At 41.4% G+C, this 24,646-nt stretch overlaps 1 protein-coding gene across 1 annotated transcript; it reads right to left on the reverse strand.

Annotated features, from left to right (window-relative positions):
• On the reverse strand, positions 1–23,974 carry ago2 (argonaute RISC catalytic component 2). The gene is made up of 20 exons (XM_061254311.1): positions 23,776–23,974; positions 16,803–16,850; positions 12,879–13,059; positions 11,973–12,093; positions 10,521–10,702; positions 7,567–7,703; positions 7,318–7,452; positions 6,913–7,000; positions 6,212–6,359; positions 5,208–5,327; positions 4,779–4,901; positions 4,329–4,462; positions 4,058–4,242; positions 3,696–3,855; positions 3,517–3,607; positions 2,354–2,548; positions 1,495–1,629; positions 811–912; positions 242–441; positions 1–118 (listed from the first exon to the last, which is right to left on the reverse strand). Exons 1-20 carry the CDS (start codon positions 23,798–23,800, stop codon positions 10–12), a joined length of 2,619 nt encoding a protein of 872 aa, XP_061110295.1. The 5' UTR covers positions 23,801–23,974; the 3' UTR covers positions 1–9.
• Positions 23,975–24,646: the final 672 nt, after the last annotated feature.

Raw genomic sequence — 24,646 nt, forward strand, 5'->3', positions numbered from 1 at the left:
GCTTGCGGATCAAGCAAAGTACATGGTGCGCAGGGTATCCTGGTGGATCTGCACCGCCTTGGCCAAGGCCTGCTGGTCCCGTCCGTTGCTCTGTCCCGAGGTGTGGCTGCCTTCGGCACTGCGGGAGCGGGAGACAGACAGACATACGGACACGTCTCATCAGGCCGAACCTCGCGGGGCACTGAGCCTGGGGAACGGGGACCAGCCGGGACCCCCGTACCAGCAGGGGGTGCTCACGTACCTGTCGTGCTCCTTGTCCACCAGGTGGTAGCGAGCCCGGAAGGCCACCAGGTGGGCGTAGTAGGCGGGCGCTGGGATGGAGACGGAGCGCGTGCAGCGCACGTACGTGTGGCACAGTTGGTAGGTGAGCACCTGCAGCTCGTCGGAAGTGAAATGGTTGTCGTCCCACAGCACGTGGTAATGGGAGGGTCTGCTAGTGCCCTGGGGGTGGAGAGCTCGGTCAAAACGGAGTCAACAAATGTGGAATCCAGGGGTGCACAACAAGGGCCAATCGGTTTCAGGATCTTGTTCCAACTTCCGGTCTTAATAATTAAATTTAATCTTATCTGACGTGTATGAGTTCCGGCTACAGCTGCAGACTGCAAGTGTATCTTAATGAGTTTACTGCGCAAAGGGACAGGCTTGAACCAGGGTAATTTATAGAAATGAGCAAATTAAAAACAAGGCAATTGGTTGGATCAAAAACCAGTACGCAGACTGGCCCTTGAGGACAGGACCGGCCCTGGTGAAATGAAACATTTTTTTTATCCATAAGCGTGAGGCTTCCTCGACGCCCGTCACTCCACTCACCTGGATGCCAGCGTGGCTGCACAGGTAGAAGTCAAACTCTGAAGGGTGGGTGATTTTAGTGTCCACTGTGGTACCGGCAGGGATGTTGCCACTTTTTCCCACCTGAAAGACATACAGCAAAATTTGATTCAGTGCCAAGATAATGATCTGTTCTCCATCTCAGACTGGAGGTGCCGATATTAAAAATCTGCATGCCACCATGCCCTCCATTACCCACGGTCACATTAGTTAATAAAGTTATTAGTTAATAAAGCCTCCACACCGCAGTAACCTTTCACCACATTTCCCCCCATTCACCTTACAATAGGCACATTTATGAGTCACGGACTGCAAATGTGCCTTATTCACTGCTCCCCACCCCACTCCATTTACCAACCAGTATACTGCACTCGGAAATGCACAGGCAATGTGTGGACAGATTTCACCCCGTAGAGCCAACCAATTATATTCAGAAGATATTCATGGAGATCAGGGAGAAAGTTGGCGGGCAAGCAACCATTTTCCACTGACAAATACATAGATCATTTTGTCGGTTGAACAGATAGACCTTCAACATCCCGCTTCAGATGTCCGTGTGAAAGAAAATCAAGAAATCAAAACATGACAGTAGTGGGCCTCCTGTGTGTTTTTTGGTTTGGCACGCACTTTGCAAAGGAAGCGGGAAGAACTGGAACATCAGCCTACCCTCTCATTGCGGTCCATGCAGAAGAGCCGGGTGTGGTGACGCTTCTGCACCACCACGAACGTGATGCCCGGCTGGTAGTCCTTCTCCAGTTTGATGCAAGCCTCGCGGATCGCCAGCAGCTCGTGTTGGAGCACCTGGAGGAGCGGTTTCATTCAGTTTCCTCTTAAATGCATTACATCAGTTATTCAGCGGACACCTTCATCCAGAGTTGCGCAGGCATTACTGCGGCTACACTGGAGTTTGAACCACCAGCCTTCCAGGCCGCAGTCATGTACCTTCGCCAGGCTGCCCTCTATAGAGGACGATGGAGCCAAGTGCAATGAAAAGCCTCAACTACATGCTACATAGGGAAGTCAAAAGACATGCAGGTACTACATGCTACATAGGGAAGTCAAAAGACATGCAGGTACTACATGCTACATAGGGACTACAGATGAAAATGTGCTCATTAGCTAATGTGGAAACTGAAAATGTTGATTAATGTATACTTGTCCCTAGTAAATAAAATAAATAAACATATGGAAACCGGGAACAACACGTTCAACACATTTCCTAGATATGTGCTCGCTGCCATTTATTCTTTTTAAAACCCTATTAATATCCTGACAGACAAAACAGACAGAGACATCATACTGACACATCCACCAGAGGATGATGCCTGCTTTAACTACACTGGCGGGCTTTAGAGAAACTTTAATCACACAAAGCTTCATGGAGGAACTGAGCAGCATGCTGTCCTTAATCTCAGCCGCATGCATCTGAAGAGTCCCCTCCGTGGCCAAATGAACACCAAACTGGCGTGCCGGAAAGGAAAGCCAACGGCAACGTATTTTATCATGGCGCGGGGCAGCCCCTGACCTGGTTGAACTGGCCCTCGGAGATGCCGTCGCGGTAGTAGATGATGCGCGTGGGCTTGAAGCGGGTGGACTTGTAGAACTGGATGAGCAGCTCACGCACCATGGCGGCCAGGTCCTGGATGATGTCCTGACGGTGCTGCTGGACCCGCACCGTGGCGCAGTAGCGGCTGGGGTGGGCGTCCATGCTGCCCACCACCTGAGCAGAGGGGAGGAGGTCAGCTTGTACTGAAGACCTGAACCGCCTTACTCAACTCAACGAGTTCATAACTCAAGGCCCTCAGGATAAAAATAAATGCAAAAAACATTCTTTTTTTTATAACCATAAAACAGGTCATATTATTGCATTTAAAAAGAATTAGCATGAATGAGGAAAATGTAGAATTTTCTACCGTCACATTTTCAAGAAAATGTTGCCTAAATTATATATTATGGCCCAGTAGGCTATAACAAAAAAATACTGACAGTATCTTGAAGATGACTCCGATCAACTTTTGCCGAAACAAAAGAAAATGATATGGCCCGATCATTAATTCACAAGATATTGCTGACTTAAACTAAATTCAACTGACCGATCTCCTTTGGCGGAGAAAACTTCAATGCTGTGTACAGCTCATGCCTACATATTATCATCCAGGAAAAGCAGACTGTTGACACTGTTAGTGTCCTGTGTCCAGCTTTATATTCACTATCTTTCCCACTGAGGAGAATATGTGCTCCGATTGATGTTACAGATGTCCCACAGATGCAAAAGTACATACGGGTGAGATTCAAAGACCTCAACAAAGGGGAGTCTGCTACAAGGGCAGCATGACCCACACCTGACCTTTATTTAGGCTGCCTAACAGTCGACACTTCAGACAAAACAATAACATGGCTTGTTGTTTAATGGCTCTTTGATACCGAGTGCTACCATGAGTGAACAGAGCGCCATTTTACCCTTATTTCACCTAGGCAACGGGATTACAAGTTTGAACCCAAAATTATATATTCCAAAAAAAATATTTCCCTCAGATTCAAAGAACTTTGATGCTCAGGAAAAAACTGACAGCCCTAGTATGTGGCGTCATTAAAACGCACGGCATGAAGCAGCGATGGTGCATTCGTAAGTGCTTCTGAACGGCTGTCAGATCTTGTGCGTGAAACTGGACCGGTGGCTGGGCTTACCGCGGCGATGGAGGGCTTCTTCCCGTCTCCCGCGGGAGGGTGAGTCACGTCGGCCCCGAGGAAGATCACCGGCTGCTGGAACACCAAGGGCCTGCGGAGAGGAGAATGCCGCGGTCAGCCCGCCCCGAGGAGGAACAAAACCGAAAAACATTCCACATGCGGGACTACCATTTCCTCACCTGCCCTGCGGGAGGAGGATGTTGTTGACGCCGCCCAGCTTCACGTTGATCTTCAGGCAGAGGTTGGACAGGGTCTGAGGGGTGGTCTTCTGCACGTTCTTCACCTGGACGCACTGAGTGGCCATCCCCAGCACCGTGTCCCCCACCCGCTTCACCTCAGCTGCAGGAGGGACGGCGGAACGTTATCGCCACAAAGACGGACGGCACACAAGTGGAGGGAACAAGCATACCGCGAGGGAAATGGAGAGGGCAAACTCGCACTCTCACTCCAGCAGCTGCTCTGAAGGCCATGCAAGCCGTTTACGTAAACAGGTGAAAGAAAGGAGCAGAAGGAAGGTTAGGGAATGAAGACAGAGGCTCACCGTAGACAGGAGTTTTCCCAGGGAGGATGACCACCACCAGCTGCAGGCCCTGGTAGGTGTACTTCAGGTGCTTGAACATGGGCTCCACGCTGTCCGCTCCCTGGGCGTACTTGCAGAAGCAGGGCTGGCCCTGGATGGGCATCCCGGCGTCACGTGAGATCTTCCTCAGCTGGTCTGTGAAGGCCCTGTGGGACGGGAAATGGATGGCGGGTTAGCGGGTGTCCGCTCTGGCCTCGCTCTGAGGGGGGTGGGGGGGCATGCTGGAGCTTACTTTAGCAGGAGCTCGGTGCACTGACGCTGGGGGGCGAAGCAGGCGATGGCCCACACTTTGATCTCGATCCCAGTGTGGAACTGCTTGTTCCTCATGTCCCACACACCTTGGATGGGAGTCGCTATGGCCTTGTTCTGTGGGTCAAGAGTTAAGAGTGGAATAAAATGGCTGCCAAGAGAAAGCTGAAGGAGATCGCTTAGGGGCGGCCTGTAGCGTAGTGGTTAAGGGACATGCAAGTTTGGTGATTCTAATCCCGGTGTAGCCGCAATAAGATCTGCACAGCCATTGGGCCCTTGAGCAAGGCCCTTAACCCTGCATTGCGCCAGGGGAGGATTGTCTCCTGCTTAGTCAAATCAACTGTACGTCGCTCTGGATAAGCGCGTCTGCTAAATGCCAATAATGTAATGTAATGTAATGAGACAGAGCTTTGCGCTGAAAACCGGCCCTTACCCTGCCACCGTAGAGTATGGACGGTGCCTGGAGGACACGTCCGTTCACCTCGGTCATCTCGTCCCTCACCATCACCCCGAATTCCCGAACGTAAGGGTCCGTGTTAAAGTTGGCACTTCTCATCTGAAACGCCACAATGGTGTCCACTTAGAAGAAACTTACACAAGTAAAGAACATGTACTCCCACACGAAAAGGATGGACACATTTCCCGAGGCAATTCAACTATGGTACTTGTCAACAAAACAAACATGGTGTTTGCAGAGCGAATTTAACAGGAAATGTGTTAACTGAATGAAATCCTGATGAATGAGAACTCAAACAATACTGGTGGTTTTATCCGGCCATAAATGGTACCTCAATGCATTACCCTACAGCTGCACGTATGCATTATTACAGGCCAGCAGTGAACTGAGGGCTAACTGACTCACCAGTTTGCTGATCTCGTCCTGTCGATCGGGGGCGGATCTGGCTGTGGCACGAATCATAGTGGAAGTCTGATTGTCTGTGAGCTTCTTTATACATCGCTGCCCTGCCACGATGTTACAAACCTGTGTTTCCAACACAAGGGAAATGACAGCGTTGAGATGCAGACAAAACTGGAGGATTCATATTGTAATATCAGAGCATTTCTAACACCCAAGGACAGAACTGTCAGACCAAACTTTTAGAACTTTAATTTTGCACAAACATAAAGCCAAAGATTCATCTATTAATTTGATTGAACCCCAGCCTCACTATGAGACCAGCTTAACAGCAGAAGAGAATGGCAAAAATTCTGCACAAGCCCTCCCTCTAGTGTCGAAATGGGTTTAATTCATGCTGCATGACTGCAGAGATCAGTCCGCCAAAAGGCCCAAAGTGCACACCTCTAAATGTAAATGCAAACATCCTTATTGGCTATGCTCATACCGCACCCACAGTTAAAGAGTGTATCTGAAAAGCTTGCCAAAGAGAGGTAAGCATGGTTGCATCAAAATCCTGCAGCATTATTATCCATAGTGCCCATTTGGTAGTTTCAAGTTCAGATAAATTGGTTATAGGAACACTGCTACCCTGGTTTTAGCAAATATTATAAGCATGCCATCTGCATTAGACAGTTCAACAGCCTACTACACACACAGGTCAACCAAACCCAGGAAAACGGTCATTACGCATCACATGTTCCAACTACTACAACTGTTTCCACAGTCTAGCAAACTACCAAGTCAATTTTAGTGCTAGAAATTTAGTTGCGACATTCACTTGCATTCTGATAAAGCACAGCTGGTTACGTTTGCATATAGTGTAAAAAACAGTTCCGCTTTTTTGAGTCATTCCAAAAAAAAAAAAAAAAAAAAAAAAAGCCTGAGTGGACCTCTCTATTCTACACATCATAAGTTTTGAGAAAGTGAAATGATGGCAGTTTGTTTAGCGTGCTCTGACCATGACTGACCTCGAGGGGGAGATAGGTGTGCTTCTGCTCCTGCCCCACCTGCAGACAGGGGAGGTGGGGATAGCGCAGCACCAGCTTGTACTTGTCCTTGAAGTACTGGGCTACAGTGCATTCCATGGTCTGTCCATTCTCCTGCTGCAGAGGGAACCTGAGGAAGGCAGACAGGAATCAGGACGGGCTCGGCCGGACGGAAGAGAAGCGTAATTCAAAAAACACGCGTGGCTCTGTCGCTTCCCACTTTCAAGCTAAAGGCCCAGACGGAGCTTGGAATGGGAATATTTAGCATTATTCTTTTTATTTTATTAACTACATAACTACCTAAATAAAACACACACAACTGAAGAGGAAAATGGTAAATTGCAAAATAAAAAATTAAATAACAAAATGTAAGCGATACCGTGGCCAATATAAACACCCCCTTTATAACTGGTGCTGATTGAGCCCCTGTGTACTGTAACCCTCAGAACTCATTGAACAGTTGAAATAAAATTGGATTTCAAAGAGAAATAAGTGAATTAGTAGAAATAAATTGGATTTACAGTTGTACTGTTCAAGAACATTTCTAATACTGGATATCAAACTACTGTTCTAAAGGACTGGAGCTCATGTCCAGATGGCATGGTAGCTACAGACAATGAGGTGGTGGGCTAGCCCAGGTACCAGCGGCTGGGTTTTGCGAGTGCCTTGAAAGAGGATCTTACGTTTGGTGGCTGGCCGGCCTCCGGGTCACGTTGCACACTCTGTACTTCCTTTTCATCTGTCCACAGTGTGTGATCTCCACCTTCAGACCTGCGGCCCCCGTGGAGGGAAAACCTTAGAGTGACACACTTATCAAAAGCAGGGACTTTAAAACTGTCATCGGCAGAGCCCAAACTCTGTGGGCTTTCAGAAGATGACATTATTTCCTTAGTATTTGTACTTCATATTCTTAATATGCTTGCATTTTAGATAGATAGGACTGAACAAAACAATAGAATAATTATCTGGACACAATTTGTATCGTAACCAATGATGAATAATGCAAGAAAGCCCGAAAAGCATAAACTACTAATGATCATCATCAGTGGGATGGCAGAGAAAATAAGACAAAATACTGAGCCGCAAACCTTTGATCTCCTTGGTAAACTTGACTCGCTGGGAATCCGTTAAGGGCTTCTGCTGTTCCTCTATGCTTTTGAAATCCAAAACCTCGCACATGAACTCGATCACAGGCTGGGCTTTGTAAAACGCGGTGGCAGAGACTGGAGGGGGGAGAGAGAGAAAAGCCGGGTTCCATTATCGGTGAAGAAAGCGGACCACTCCGAAGTGGCCACAGACTCGTGTCTTGAAGGCAGGGTGACATCTTCGCCGCCTACCGTCGATGTTCAGCATCATTTTCCAAAGGGAGGGCCTGACAGACTGGTGGAAGCCGAACCAGACCTCGCGCCCCCCTCCCAGCGGGTTGGAACAGCCTTCTGAGGGGGTGAAGAAAGAGCGGCCTACGGGCGTGTACCTGCGGGAACGAGCAGAACGTGTACAACCGTGAGACTCGGTGCTGCATCCATCTGCCTTCAAAATTTGCGGTGTGAAGAGCAAATCATTTGCACTATGGGTTGAAAGACCTATATATTTAACCTGGCACTGTGCTGCAGTGAATTCACCAAAAGGATCCAGGCCAATACAACCATTCCCATCATCAACTGAGAATAAAAGCTGTGAGCCTTTGTGCTGATACAACCCTCACCTGCCACAACCATAATTATCCATGGAAAGTAGTTCAAACTGGATTTACAGTTCGAGAACATCGCTAAAGGTGGTCCTGCTGGATTCCGTTTACGGACTGAATTTAGCACTTACATTCTTATCTTATTCACAACTGTGAAAATGCCAGTAACTTACGTATACGTATTCATCATTCCACGTACTGTTTTGTTACCAAATGTTTTAGTGTTCATTCTAAAAAAAGCAGTCATAAATCCTTTATTTAGGACACCGAGTTCATCCAAGAGGTATCCATCCCATGTACTCAGTGAGACGTGGCTCAATGTTTTTCATTCATTCAGAGCCATTTGCTCAACTGAACTACTCTTCCTAGGTTCACACAAATACACCAAATCGTTAGAAACGCAGGCCATGAAATTTGAACAGGGCATAAAAATCACTCTGATTGTGGTTACTCGATGAGAGCTAAAGGAAAATTAGTACAGTGCCCAAAGTGCCAATGAACAAAGACCCATTATTTATTTATTTGCCTTTGCACTCAACAATTTGAGATTTTAAATGAAAAAATCACATGTGGTTAAAGTGCACAGTCAGATTTTAATTTTTAGGGCATACATTTTGGTTTTACCATGTGGAAATGACAAGGGTTTATATATCGTCCCCCATTTTCAGGGCTGCATAATGTTTGGGGCACAGCAATGCTATGCAAATGAAAGTAGTCAGGTCAGGTATTTTGTAGCATATCCACTGCATGCAATGACTGCTTGAAGTCTGTTATTCATGGAAAAAGGCAGTTGCTAGGCGTCGTCTCTGGTGATGTTCAGCAAAGCCTGTATGGACCAGACCGGCAAATCCGGGTACTTTGAAGTACACGCCCCTTCTCGGGGTGAAAGTATAACACAGGAGGAGCAGTGTTAATTACCTAAATTAGCTATATCTTTTGACAACAATATGCTATAATTTTTTATTATGTCTGACAAGCTGAAAGTATTTTGAGCATTTCCATACTAAGTTGACATTTTTATGATGAGTAGTTTGAGAATGAGAGCTTTGTTAGACACCTGCGCCAGTCTCCATCTGTCCTCAAAACAACACCCTCAAAATTTGTGCCGTAAAGGAGAACAAAGCTGTCGAATATTTCATTTGCAGTATGGGTTGCAAGATATATTTAACATGGCACTGCGCTGCAGATTAGTGACATCCTGGCCGATACAACCATTCCCATCATCAACTGAGAATAAAAGCTGTGAGCCTTCGTGCCGACACGACCCTCACCTGCTGCAACCATAATTATCCATTGAACATCGCCAAAGGTGGTTCTGCCGGATTCCGTTTTCTGACTAAATTTAGCACTTATCTTATTCACACCTGCGAAAGTGCCAGTAACTCATGTACACTTCCACTACCACTCATCATTCCACATACTGTTTTGTTACTGAATGTTTTAGTGTTCATTCTAAAAAAAGCAGTCATAAATCCTTTCTTTAGGACACCAAGTTCACCCAAGAGGTATCCATCCCACGTACTCAGTGGGACGTGGCTCCTCAATGTTTTTCATTCATTCAGAGCCATTTGCTCAACTGAACTACTCTTCCTAGGTTCACACAAATACACACAAACACAGGCCATGAAATTTGAACAGGGCAAAACACTGATTATAGTTGCTCGATGAGCGCTAAAGGAAAATTAGTACAGTGCCCTCCATAATGTTTGGGACCCATTATTTATTAATTTGCCTTTGTACTCGACAATTTGAGATTTGTAATAAATAGTGACTGCTCCTACCATCAGCAGTTATATCATCAATGAAGATAGGTGAGCCAGTACCTTCAGCAGCCATAAACGTCCAGGCCATAACAACCCCACCACTTTGAAGGTACAATAGGTAAGATTTGTGTGTTAAAACATTGTTACAAGACCATTGTAAATCGCTTCTGATCATTGAAAAAGGCTCACTGACATGTTGACTCACCCTCTGCCTGTGTTTATATTCCCTAAATTCAGGTTTCAAAATATACAGTTGATGGGCCGTCATTCAATCAAAAGATTGTACAGCTGTACAATATTTCAAGCTCATTGGTTGAAAATTGGTTCCAATTGCCACAGCCAATGGCATTGGGGGCTTATTCTGATTGTTTGCATGTAGCTGCCCAAATTAAATAAAGTTTCACAATAAAGGTGAATGTCGATTTAATTTGTGTAAAAAGGGTGGACGACTTGAAATTAAAAACATTGTGAGCAAGCTTGTTTGTGGTCATTCTTGGGGCAGAGGCTAGAAAGGCATAGGTATGCATAATAATTTGTGGTAGATTATTTATCGACGAGCAGCTATAGTATAGGTTATAACATTGTGCAAAACGAGTCTCAATTCAATATAAGCTCCTTCAGGGTTTTAAGAATATGACTGCATGACCCCATTGTAACCAAAAGAAACCCCCAGAGCACGGTCTGCACTAAGCTTAAGCAGACCTCTTCATATCTTACATCTTTGGAAAAAACTTGCTTAGTACTGCATAATTGTACTTTAGGAGACAAGCCCTGTGAGGTGTACAGCACAGCATGGGGACATATGCACACAACTGTAACGGTGAAGGGGGCAGAGACTGACCTCATAGAGGGCAAATGTCTCATCACCACATCCAGGGCCTGAATAGTTTCAAAGGGGATGTTTGGCAGCCGCCCGGACAACGCTTCGTGAAGAGCTTGTAGACTGACGCAGGAGACCCATTTTATTGCCACCTTGAAGCTTCTGTCCTTCCCTTCCCCCGGGATGGTCACCTCCAGCTCCACCTGCGGAACAGGGCCGAGCACGTCAGTCCCTCGAACACAAACCCCAGGCTATTCAGCCAGACTGGAGTCTATTTATTTTCTATCATGTACTGTTGCGTTCCTACAGTATCGAACAGAGATTATACCGTAATATTGCATAAAAAATGTATTTAAATCTCAATGAGAAGGTAAATACAGCATTAAACAACCATATATCAATAAAATAATTTGCTCCTCCCCATAAGCATTGCCATACATTTTCTCTCCCTCTATAGGCAGTAACTGGATCAGTGTTTGTAAATGTTTACCATCCCATTTCAGAAACCAATTCTGCTTATGTAATACCAGGGGCTGTATCGTATTTATGGGGGGGAAGAAGGGAACTGGAGTGCCGAGAAATGTAATTGTATTCAAAACTTTATTTCTGGCAATCTTAATAGTTCCATTTAAATGTCAGCCTAAATCAGATTTCCAAATTAAAGATTTGCATTTACATGGAAATTCTGCAGTGTAAGCTCACATCCGTCTGTAGTTAAATCCCGGTAGTTTACATCCAGTCATGCTGGTCAATCGCTTGCAATTTATTTTCCCTATGACTTCTGTCTGACAGACTTTATTGGCATGAAATGTGTAAATCTGCTGCTGTTGGTAACCTTGTTACAGACAGGGTTGTTCACTAAAACTTTGATGGTCACGCAATATTCACATGGTGACCAGGTGACTGGTCTAATGATTTTACATACAAAAATCCATAAATGAACCAACAGCTAAAGATTTAAAACAGACAGAAATGATTGGATATGTTGAATACTGTAGCATTCAATTCCAATATTTTTCTACAGTTTGCCCTGAGTAAACTACCCATTTCTAAAAAAAAGCCTGAAGACTAAAGCCTGCTTCAGACTTAAGCGACCATTCCCCACTTGTGTATAGCCTCTTTAGTTTGAGCTCTCCCAGTTTTGTAGTTCTCTATGTAATGCCGTTTTTACCTATCCTCATTATTATTGGATGGCAGAGGATAGAATATTTTAACAGATTGTGGACATCGCTGAACAGTTATTTTGTGAATAAATTATAGAATTTTCCTTTTGATAGATGTAGATGCTCAAATGCAGCATGCCGAAAACTAAGCTCCTTACACTGACTCACACTTTGTATCCATTAAACCTATCAATGAAGAGCTGAAATCTCTTCCAAAAGTGCCAATTTGTATATAAAAATATATTTTTTTAGCTGGGCTGATCGCATCCCTGTTTACTGTATCCGTTCCTATAGGCAGTTAGTTGATTACCTTTTCCCTCCCTATAGGCAGGGGCATAGCTGTGTAGAGGTTCTTCCTCCCATCATAGACTGGTTTTCGATCCCCAAAGATCTGAGTTTTAAAGTGCTGGACCATGTGCTCTACAATTTCTCTGTAAAATACAGAAACAAAACAGTATTACTATAACACAAGTGACAACTTGCTAATGTTCATCACCTGCATAACCGCATGTTATATATACCCATTAAGCACACCAAAATCCAAATGTAGAGCCAGAACAAACAAAAAAACGTATTTAAAAGGAGCACTGTCACGCTTTTTTTTACTTATTTGGATTAAATGCTTAAATGATGCGTGTAGGCATTTTTAAAATTCAGAAGTCAGCTGTCCTCAAATCACTCAGGTTAGCCAAGGTAGGCTCCCTGATATGTATGCTAACGTTACGGTATTTCCATTGGAGTGTCATGTGATCGCCTGGATGGGTGGCCGCCCATAAACCAGTCACAGTGTTCAAGGGTGGTGTTTGAGAGCCCGTTACCTTCTGGGTAACACAGGCTGGAGAGTCAAGCCAAACAAAGTTTGTTTTGATACGTTTTGCCCCATACTTAGGAAACGGCTATGCGGCTGGTGATTTTAAAAAACATTTCAGCATTTAATCCAAAATCAAGGAGTCAAAAAAGCGTGACAGTGCTCCTTTAAGTATGAGCATTTATAATCCATTCAATACCTAGCACATAGATATCTAGCACATTACAATACACATTACCACAATTGACAAAAACATTTAAGGGGTTACATGAATCTCATATTTAACAGTCATAATTATTGCTGCTAACAACCCTCTTAATATCATTAAAAGACAACATAACTTTAATAGAAGAAATGCAAAACTACAGATTCATAACAGCCTCTGTAATGGGTTCTGTGAAAAGTTACCGATTGACTCTTCTTGGACACTTTTCGGGCTTGATGTCAATGTCGTAATGGTAGACCTCGAGCTTTGGGATCTCCATCTCAAAGAAATTGGCCTGCAGTTTGATTGTCCTGCCCATGGTGCCAAAGTCTGGTCGCGGCGGTGGTTTGAACACATATTCTGGTATCGGAGGTGAAGGAGGTGCTGGCAAATGAGGAAGAAAGACAAGAAAAATTCTGATAAAGACCAGGCAACTTTGGCTAGGGGAAACACTGTGGTATAGTTTCCTGTCATTAACTGCATGATAATATTTTACGGCCGGTAAATCAGTTTTGAACAGTTTTCTTTATTGAAATCTTTTGTACGGGCTGAGGAATCCTGACTAGAACCACTGGATGCATCAAGCGGACGTCAAGGGTTGGGAATTAGGCTCAGTGTATCATTCACTGAACACCAAGAATGAGTCAAACTTATTGAAGCATGTCATCAATGCATATATCCAGTCCCAATTTCATCTGTATCCACACACAACTCCTATTTGAAAGGTAAAGGTTTTCTTTCAGGAAAAAAAAAAAAAAACACTGTTCAACTGTCATGGTATCTTGCACTATGCGTACTTGCAAATTAACAGTCAGCACTCCATCTATGAAAGGTACTAACACAAACTACAGAAGCTTTATAAATTAACAGTCTACACAATAAAGGAGTTCAAAACAATTGAATCCCATATTTTACTAGCATGCCAAATTATCACCAGCTCAGGCCCAAGTGCTGTAAGTGCTGAAATGGACACTTGACTGAGACAGCCATTGTCTTCACCGCCTGAGCCAAGTCGCCCCCAGGTGATGGCAATCATTAGCCGACTCTGCTGCGTTTTCGAGTCGGTAGTGCCACAATAATGTTCATTCGGCTACTCATCACCCCATCCAGGCTACCCACAACTTCAATAAAAATATAGAACAGTCTTAAAACATTTTTATAAACGTTCAAAAAATGTGTTCATTCCAGTTTACCGTTTAATGGATTCACCATACCCATCCCAATTTTATAGAAGTAGGATTAATACAGATAGAGCATGAATCCTTTAGAATAAATTGCTGCAATACCAGGCACATTTGTAAGAATAATACCAATATGGTGGACTACTGCAGGAGCAGACAATTGTAGTTCTCTCCAGCCTGGTCCTGCTTAAGTAGATACAGTACAACAGCTTTAAATAAGTGCCTCATTCAGACCTAAAATTAGAGGCAATAAAACTGCCTATCCAAACAAGGACTCAGAAGGCTGTAAAATCGTTTTGGCCATATTCCAAAAGTAGGCAGCAGACAGTAGGCCTACATATATACAGCGGTTATAAAGTGGTGAATTTGCTGTTCAGTGTCAAGCAGGCAACAACAGAAAGACAATTTATAAAATGGCCTAAAAAGAAGAAAAGAACACTGTTGTACATATGGACAGATGACTCCACTCTCAAAAGTGTTCCGCAGAACTGTAAGATACAACCACTCGGTTAGGAATGACAAGGAGTCAACCCTAATGTCAATTTCCTTCCGTTTCTAACAGTCATGCATCCAACCATCAACAAATGCCAAAGTATAACAGAAGCTATTGTGAGTCATTGAAAACTTTGTGTGTAAATGGAATTAAAACGCACCAAAGTCATTTACTGTGCTGCTGCGCCCTATGACGAAGAGCTAAGAACTAAGAAGAAATGAAATAAAAATTTGAAAAAACATTGAACTTTGCACTACAGGTTAAGGCAGCAAGAACAAAACCAAATGCCATCCCAAATCTTTGATCGTTGTTGATTTCATGGCCGCCTAAACAAAACTGATTTACTAAACAGTTTAAGTTAGCATTTGGCAATGGCTAAAGAACACCTTTTCCCAGCAAACATTCCCAGCAGTCATCTGCCAGTCTTATTCCCTTCCCTGACACCTGTAGAGCTCCAACGACCACATGAAGCCCCTTTAATTCTGCTGCTCTTTGCCTTTAAAATACAGCTGTATTGTGAGGAGCCGCTTTAATAAGTCAATAGATCACATTTTTCAGATCACATGTGGGTCTTGTTTGTCGTTTGTTTCATGAGAAGCATTAAGCCAATTACTTAATTAATGGACTGACACTTTCCAGTGTTATTTTGTTAGTGCGTTCCAATGTGCTGGTATGTTGCTCATATATGAACTGGGAGGAGAGTTATTGGGGATCGGGTGATCTGATGAGAACTGAGCATGGGAGATGCATTTAAGATGCACCGCAGAGGGGGGGAGAAACTTTTGCTCCTCTCTAAACTCAAGCCCCAACAGGAAAAGGCCCATCTCTTTTTAGAGCAGGAATATATTGGTGGAATTTGTTCAAACAAAGTCAGCGGCTATCAGAAAACTATTATTAACCTTCATGTTATTATAGACTTGAGCCAGTAAAAATATTATATAAAAACACTTAAGCAGAAAAGCAATATTAAAATATATTTAAAATGTTATATACACACAATATGTTTCCCTCATGATAAAATATATATTCCCTCTTGATAGAAAGAGCTTTATTAACCAGCCTTGTTCTGAAGGTATACTTGAATTTTGCAATAAAGTTGCATTATTCCTTGAACAGCTGAATGCAAGTTCAGTGTGATGTGGCAATATATAAGTATCGGTCAGTTTTCCACACAATACATCATTCTTATTATCCTTATCCTGCCAGGATCTCCAAAACCGCTTGGCAAAACGATAAGGTTCTAAATGATCCAGAGAGCAAATTCAGTATTGCTTGATGGAACTACACCAGTCAAATGAAACCAATCTTAATTCCTGCCCATTTTGACCTTGAGACCTTAAATCAATATCAACAAGATCCCATTTTACCTAAAGAACAAACCATGTTTATGTCTTGCCATTTTTATTAAAAACAATAAATAAAATTTTTTTTAAATTTCATCTCTCAACACCATTTGACATTTACATGCAACTGGCGCTAATCTGATGGGAACATTGCTACTCAAGACCACAGCAAGGCAATGAACTTTCGATGGGTTAGGCTTATCATAAAAAGGCCCATAAATCTGACTTGATATCATGATTAAACTAGGTACAAACACGGATTTACATCAAAGTCCACCCTAAGGCAGTGGCCTAATCAAAACGCATGGTGACACTAGAGCACCAAAACAATATTAAAAAAATATACAAAAACAGGCAATAAGCTTTTATTATTTAAATAGCATGAAATAAACTTAAATAGCACCAAAGGAATGAATAAGGGCACAATCACGTCATATGTTTTCTACCAGATGAGTGGATTTTCCTCCACGTCGATGACAATTTAGTGCAAGAATGTCAATTTCAGCCACGATGTTCTCCTCAACAGACAGTGATGTTGACGATGATGGAAGTCAATGTTGCGGCATGTGTGCCATGTCATTTTAACATACCGCAGTCAAAGCAAATCAAAGCAAAAAGTGTAGTGTACATGAGCGCACTGGGATGAAACTAAATCAAAAGTAAATTCATATTTTTATGCTATAAATGTGCTTTTAGTAACATAATGCAACTAATGGGCAGTAACATGACTAGATGTGATATCGAACAAGCCGAATCGAAAAGCATCTTTTATTGGGTTATTTACCTGCCATAAATAACCCAAGTGAAGCTCTGGAGAATGGAAAACTCTTATAATCAGATGAATCCATTGACACCACAACAGTTTTTCTGTTTTCCCTTGATAGAGGATACTTATAAATGCATTCATTTTGTGCCTTTCAAACCCTGACACTGTTAAATCTGCTCTGAATATTTCAATATTGTGGAAAGCGTTGCAATCTCCATTCAGGCAGGGTTAGACAAATCATTCCAAGAAGAATTCAGAGCAAATAATGATGAGAACAGAAGAGAAATTGCTACTTGTGGATATGGTGTTGTGTGCAGTGTGGCGGTTATTTGGGGAAAGCTTACCAGAACCACCTGACCCAGTGGAGTGAGGTCCCTCGCACATCTCAGCAGCTACGAGAGCAAAAAAAAAATTCATATATTTCAATGAGTCCTCAACCAGTCAGGGCAGGCAGTACGACACTACAACACACCTCAGAGGTTATAATTATTCATAAAAACAAGAGCAAAAAATTATTTACATGCAAATAAGAGGTATATTGGACGCTAAGTTTCACGACGCAACCCAAGCAACATCCAGACTCATTACTACGCTGCTAGCCAGCTAGCCTGCCTTTTAACACCTCCGTATTTTTGGCTTAAGGGTATTACAGCATACCAGGTAGTCACACTGGCTATCTGAGCAATATGATTAAGATGAAATTAAATCATAGATTTTGTGACCAAGAAAAAATTATAATGTACATCTGAGTAAGCAACAATATTCATAGATTGGCTGTTATTACTCAGCAAGCCAGATGGCTTCCTCAGAAATAAAGATCCTGTCCAAGTTTTTGGAACTGGCTGAAATAGCATCAAGTGTGCAAATCCTTTGAAGTAAAATTCTTATTTAAAAAAATAAAAATACATTTTTAAGTAAATTCAAACAGAGTTTACTAAATTAAGTTGATTACCATGAGGATGAATAACGGGGGATTGCAAAATTTCAGATGGGGGAGGCAGATAATCAGGAAGAAGTAGAATCAGAAGATAAAGATTACAAGAAAACACAAAAAAAAGTTCAGGGCTAGATGTATTGTGCAACTGCATTCATTTAAATGAGATCAGACAGCTCACAAGTTAAAGGGTATGTGAAGCACTTCTTAGTAATATGACTCAGTTTTACTTGTATTTTACTTTAGACTGGATAAAGCCCTGCATCCTAATTTGATAATATCAAAACAACAAATGGCTTTGAGTGACAAACAATATATTTTCACAACTTAATATAGGTTTCCCAAATCAGTTTCACAAATGACAACAAAACTGAAAACAAGCATTTCAGAAGTGTGAAGTTTAATGTTCACTGCTTAAGGAAAAGTTGTCATCTCAGCCAAATGTTTTATGTCAGTCACAGCGCCATTGTGCAAGGCATATCTCTGGTCAAGACCTATTCCAAGAGATGTATTTTTTATTTTTTGCTCAAAGGGGAGCACAACTGGTTTTCTTTTAAACAACAGTTTTCTTTAGTGTTCACTGCAATGCCTTTCCACCATTTTTAGTCTGAGAATGATAACTAATACATATTGCAGCGCTTTTATTTATATTTTTTAATAGAGGGACATTTTATCACAAAACATGCCTATTCCACTGACTATACTAAAGATTTATACAGAAGAATTTGTACAGAAGAAAACTGCAATTTTAAGGTCATTCCTTCATTTTTAAGGAGGAAACAAACTACATATAAATGACATTCCACAATGTCAGATATACAGGGATCAGATGGGAAAAGACTGTACTTCACCATTACACAGACCTTAAAAATCTAAATCAACTAGATGAATTTTAAATTTATGTCTAACAGAACATCCAAATATCTAATTTAGCAGGGCAAATAAAATGATACAACTATTTATTGTATTACATAAATGCTCCATGTATGCAAGATAAACATAAGATTTGACCAATTGATATTTAATAATTGATAATGCTTCAGACTACAAGGCTATGGAATTTTGAAACTCTTGCATTCTTTTAATTTTACTCAACATACTGTTGGATCAATCCACAACTGTGGTCACACCCAAGATTTAGCTAGTGATCTCTAGAGGACTGAATATCGTTAATATTGTTGATATTAATATATCGGATCACAATTGTTTTAAGCGTAACCATCACTGGTATTGCAAAAGATGACACAGAATGAGTAATTACAAGGTGCTTTGTAAGTCCATCTTCAGCCAAAAAGTTCCCCTCTCATACATAGTCTACCTCTCTCAGATGAAATCTCATTCATACAGGAAAAAGTGAACCATTTCAACTCTAAATTAAGCTCACTCAACATATTGTCACCTGAGAAAACTAAAAAGAAATCACAGTTTAAAGTAATGGCATGGAAAAATGAACAAGTCTACTCAAGACGGAGTGCAGAGAGTGTGGAGAACAATCCACCCAGAGATTCTTATAAAATCCACTTAAACACGTGCTATGAGAGGCAGCCATATTTCTCTAGGGTTATCGGTGAAAGCAGGAACAACCTCATAATTCTATTTCCTACCATCGATCACCTTGTCAATCCTTCCAAGCCTTGTGAGCAAATATGCTATGCCTCGCAGTCCAAATATGAGGAGTTTGCATCAATTTTTGATCAGATTGTTAATATCCGAGCTAGTAATGCCAATACGGTAGGGCAGCAACTAACGTTTATTTTGTTATTGATTCTGTCAATTATATTTTATCGATTAGTTGATTAATGTTAACAATTAATTTACTGAGGGGGGGGGGGTTGATTCAATTTGCAGTTGAGAAAATGTAATGACATGTTTTGGAAATGCGATACTACTATCCTTAGATCACTTTGGTAGACCTAGTTGGGTCACCACCACCTGCTGAAGTCCCAGAGTAGACCATCTTTCAGTAAAGAGCTCAAATCATCAACACGGATTCATTTTTTACGAGGAGACAATGCAAGAAAAGTGTCAGAATTAGTTTGCAGTTACACAATTTTACATGTAGACTAGAATATTACAATTTGATTTCATATTAAGATGTGTACTTACAGGTAAGAATATAATAATAATAATAATGTTGATAATATTTATGAAGAGCCATGAATTTATTTAGGCCCGTAAATGCTGTGGTGTGGATGCCTACTGTAGTACACCAGTGGGATGACATTGTTTTTCATTATATACAATTTATGTATATAACACGGACCTGGAAACATTGAAATTCAAATTTGTTGAATGAACATATTTTAAGAGAAGTTTATATTTTGAACGGGACTCATTGATTGCGCACTAGTTAGATTACACGTTGCGCATGACTTTGAACATCTTCCGTTTCCACTCCAAAGACAGCACATAAGCCAAATCAGAGACGTAATAAAACTAACCTTAAAACTGATTCATTTAGACAAGTTTTTAAGAGTGCTTTTGTAACGGGCTATTAATATTTACATTGAGAATTATAACAGCTGCTGATGTTGCCTTTTGCTCGTCTTTTGATCGCTGATGCCATTAATGGAATGTAAAACCGTGGTCAAAGTAGCAGAGTAGCCTAATATTGCTACCAGTATGCATAACGTTAAGTGGCTGGAGCCGTCAGAACACGGCAGTGGAAATAGGGCTTCGTAATATTAGTGTAACTGTGCCGTTATAACAACTCCAACAGTCCAGTCAAATTCCAACAATTATCATGTATTTACTGTATTTACATTAATACGAGAGCTCTTGCTAGATTCCAGACATGCGTGTGTTTTAGGTTAATTTCACTAAAAGCACGCAATCAACACACATTGAACTTACACATTCAATGACATTTCTGGGAATAGCAATGATGAAAATGTTACAGAGCTAAATATACACAGCTAGATAACCTAGCACACAGCCCCGGGATGCTTTCTTTGAAGGTTCTCGTGCATGGCCGTCGTGCTGCTGTGATCGGCCGTTTCAATGTGCAAAGCAGCATATTACACTTTGGATGCTCAGAATTTTTTTTTACATAAACTCTCCCGCACTCTCAGCTGGGTTTGCCGCTGCCATGTTCAAAACAATACGAAGCGTCGGTTATGAATATGTGAATCGATGAAATGACATGGTCGAGGTCATCGAGGACATCGTTGCAGTTCTACAATACGGTCAACAATAGGATGAACATGACCTTTAGTGGTTCACCAGGAATTCTAAATTAATTCTGAAAAATTAGCGAAGTAGACATTATATTGCAGCTGAAGTCATCCACCTAAGAAATCTTAGTTTGATTTGCGATGTACTGGATATTGTAAATTGCTCTTTAGAAACAGGCTTATTTCCAGGTGCACTCAAAACAGCTGCAGTCAAGCCCTTACTGAAAAGGCATAATCTTGATCCCTCCATTTTCTTGCGCAATATTTTGGAAAAAGTCCATGCTTAAACAGCCCTTTTAAAAGTAATCAATGATGCAAGAGTGAATGCCAATATAACAATGTTGCTGTTCTTGTATTTGAGATCTGTGTTGATCTGTGATCATGTTTCAGACATGCATGATATTTTCTAGTGTTCCACAGGGTTCAATTTTTGGTCCTTTACTGTTTTGTCTAAATTAGCAATCATGTATAGGCCCACTGTACTGTAGGCAATATATCTCCTTCTACACTTATCCAGAACAACATACAGTAGGCCTATTTGAATGTGTTCATAGCAATATACACTAATCTACAATATACGCTTTAACGCAGGATCTATCAATCACATTAGTTTAAGAATTGTATGCCAAGAGTGATACAAGATATCTGGTCCCAAATAGGGCACATTGGACAACGGCAAAATAACTACATTGACTCTGTTATATGCAAAATTGCCAATACACGATACAGTGCACTACTTTTTGCAACTAAGATTATGAATTATTTCAGAGGTTAGAGCAAAAGTTTCACATACAGTAGACATTATACATGGCTGTAGCAGTAGTCTGATACCTTAATGGACAGCAGGCTGATGTTAGCATTAGGGTTGATCAATTTAATTTCCTGTCTTTTGAGGCTTTCAGCAAATGCAAACATTTCACTTTAAACATAGTGATTTTGCAATTAATTAATCTATTACATGGATGTGACGCAAACAGTTTGGTGCACAGTCCATTAATAAACATTAAAAATAAAATATATATATACAGAACTTGCCTAGAAAGGTCTTACTTGTAAATTCCATTCTAAGTTTCCTGAAAAGGGACTCTATTATCTCTAACGCAGCTAGGCTTCTCTGAAGATAGCCACATGGACGAACGACATCACCTCTCTGGGTACAACTGCAAGCAGTACAGGGGAGGGAGTCCTTATCAATTTCACCATGCAACAGACCAACTAACCACACCTAAAGCCACTCGCCCTAATACAGAAGGTGGTGGCTCTTGTGTTGCATAAGAACTGACACAGAATTTTAAAAATCAATAGATCATAATTTAATTACCTCCTGAACACAAATCCAGCTCATTTTCATTTAGCTTCCTTGCATTAGAACTCAAGTATGTACACGGAACACTTCTTCTCAAGAACCAGCTTTATTGCAGTTTTGGAGCATCACATCCATCATGCAAATAACTAATATTTTTAACCCCAATTAAGGGGTTAAATGGATTCTTTTGCATTAGAATGACCGTCATTATTACGGCAATGTTAGACCTACTTTGTGTGTCTCACTGGGCGAATGTCATTACACGTGCAGTTGCACTTGCACTAGCAGGCGCAACGTATCCAATCTCCTGGAATGCACACTATCAATGTTCCATTAACAAAGTCTACCGTTAAAAGAAAGGAAAAAAGTGAAGTAAAATATTTACCCTGGATATTTGCTCTATTATAATCGGATTTTCACCCGTTTTTTAAGGTTGTCATTTTTCATCCATTTTCAGCTTTTAAAAAAATTACAATAAAACCCAAAATATTCCTGCATTTTTTTCCATTACAAATAAACCCCGAAATGATTAGCCTTAAGCATAACGTATAGCAACCGACTTTTAATTAGCTAGATCACAATGGAGCACTTTTTCATTAACTTCCAAATGGTGGCTGCAAACTGATTCTGTGGACTTTAAACAACTTGCAGAGGGTAACGTCAATAGTTATTAAATAAACCTTTCCATCGCCCGTACGTTAGCTTAACAGTTAAGATGATCTTTCAAATGCACCTTCAAATGCACGACGTAAGGTTAGACCAAGAAACAAGCATGTTAACGTTAGCTAGCTAGGCCAGTTCCAAAGCAAACTAAGGTACGAGGTCATTAGCTAGCAATTAATGGCATGCTAATAATCAAACGTCATCTGGTTTAACTAGACTTAGTGATAATTACTAACTTAGTCCAAATTGTGTTAGCTAGCCATTGTTCTTCTTTAGCTAACGTTAGCTAGAAAGCACAAGCTAGATTGCACTGCGTTTATCTGGTCACCAAGTAATTTTATGTACCACGTCGATAATGTTTAGGTTTAGCTAAGGACATGTCGTTTCTAACTCATTCGCTTGCTACTATGTTTTATAGATAATGTTAGCGCTGACTAATCTAGTTGGCTTGATTGACTTGTATAATCAAATATTTATTAACAATAGCTAGACAACATTAATTCATTCAACGGAGGTTGCGTTACTCAATATGAGAATAGCTAGCCTATCCAAATCAAAAGTTCATCCCAGAACACATTCAACTATGTAGGCTAACTTAGCTAGCTTGCCTCATAGCGAACTAGCTAGGTAACCCAACGTTAGCTAAAGACGGCAAATAGATATAGCCTAGCTAGAGATATGCTAGCTAGTTAGCTACACCGCCATATGATACTAGCTAACGTTAGCTCTAACGATAGTTGCTGCCAAGTTGGGACCTCCGGGCTGGTTAAGAATGCGTCAAGCTAGACGAAATAAAAGTCAAAATACAACGTTATTTCGATAGTCTATAATATTATTCTTAAATATGTGAACATACATCCTTAATCCAATGGCGTCGAATTAAGAATTTGCTAGTCAACGTTATCAGGGTAGACGATTGGTATCTCTCATAGCTAGCTCAAGGCAGCTAGCTAGGCTAGCTAAGCGCCGCATTTTCGACTAGTTTCGGCGTTTCAGCAGGGAAAGCCAAGTCAAAGCAGGCTAACTTGCTAGCTAGTAGCTCCACGGCCGGCGAAAGCTTGTAAAGGTTAGCCTAAAAGAAGATCGAAATACATATTAGGTGAGGGTAATGAGCAAAGTAAGTAAACGAACAAAGCAGCTAGCAGCTTCCGTTAATGCCTTGTGCACACCTTAGTGGAAATACCAAAACAAGCTAACGTTAGCTGACGAACTAATGTTAGCGTACCAATGAAATGACTTACCACCAGCTGCTCCACTGGAATACATTTTGCCGTTTTCCTGCTTCCACTGGAACAGTCGTAGTTACTGCTATTCCACTTTTATTAATACTTCCCCAGAATACATAAAATGAAGCGAAATTTACATCTACAGCAGATAGGGAACGGAAGGTTTTGAAACGAACACTAAATTACGGCACCACGAGAGCTTTTTCGTCCCCGTTCCCCGTCCCCTTCCCCCAACATAAAAGCGCAAGACACAGAGGAGCGTTGCTCTGTGTGTGAAGCGTAACAGGCTGCGTATGCAACGTCACTTCCAGGGTTGCCAGACCGGTTATCAGCCCATAATAAATAAATAAAAATGTGTAAGTTTCAGAGTAAAAACATGAACGAGTCATTGAAAAATGGGAAAGGAGTTTAAATGTACTCTGATGGAAATGTATGAAAGATCTTAATATAGCGCTAACTATTCAATTGAATATTTTGGCATGCATTCCTGGGCAACTGGCAACACTATTCACTTAATCGTCCCGCTCAGCTTCCCTCCTTGTGTTTACTTGCGAAGAGAGCGCGGAATTAAATATAATTACATGTTCGTGGTGTTCTTAGATACCGTGTTTACAATGTGTATTCAATGTGAATATAATACGTTGTATTTTATTACATTACAAATATGAGTGTAGTAGATGCATTTAATAACATTAAGGGATCACGTAGGCCTGCATACGTAGGCTATGTCACTTCCGGGGGCTCGCGCTCGCGGCTGAATTACAGATAAGCTGCTAAAGTGCAGGAAGACTTAGCGAGCACGCTGTAAGAACATTCCTTGATATTATATTATGGGTCAGTGAACGCAGCAAAGACTGACCATATTTACCTATTCATATTATACGGC

This window comes from Conger conger, chromosome 9, assembly GCF_963514075.1.
Source record: "Conger conger chromosome 9, fConCon1.1, whole genome shotgun sequence".
NCBI lineage: Eukaryota > Metazoa > Chordata > Actinopteri > Anguilliformes > Congridae > Conger > Conger conger.

Excerpts from the sequence above, each read along its gene's own strand:
- ago2 (XM_061254311.1), bottom strand. The coding sequence starts at position 23,800 with ATGTATTCCAGTGGAGCAGCTGGTG. Across the intron at positions 7,453-7,566 it reads AATGATGCTGAACATCGACG|TCTCTGCCACCGCGTTTTAC; the intron begins GTAGGCGGCGAA and ends TCCCCCCTCCAG. Across the intron at positions 442-810 it reads GCAGCCACGCTGGCATCCAG|GGCACTAGCAGACCCTCCCA; the intron begins GTGAGTGGAGTG and ends CTCCACCCCCAG.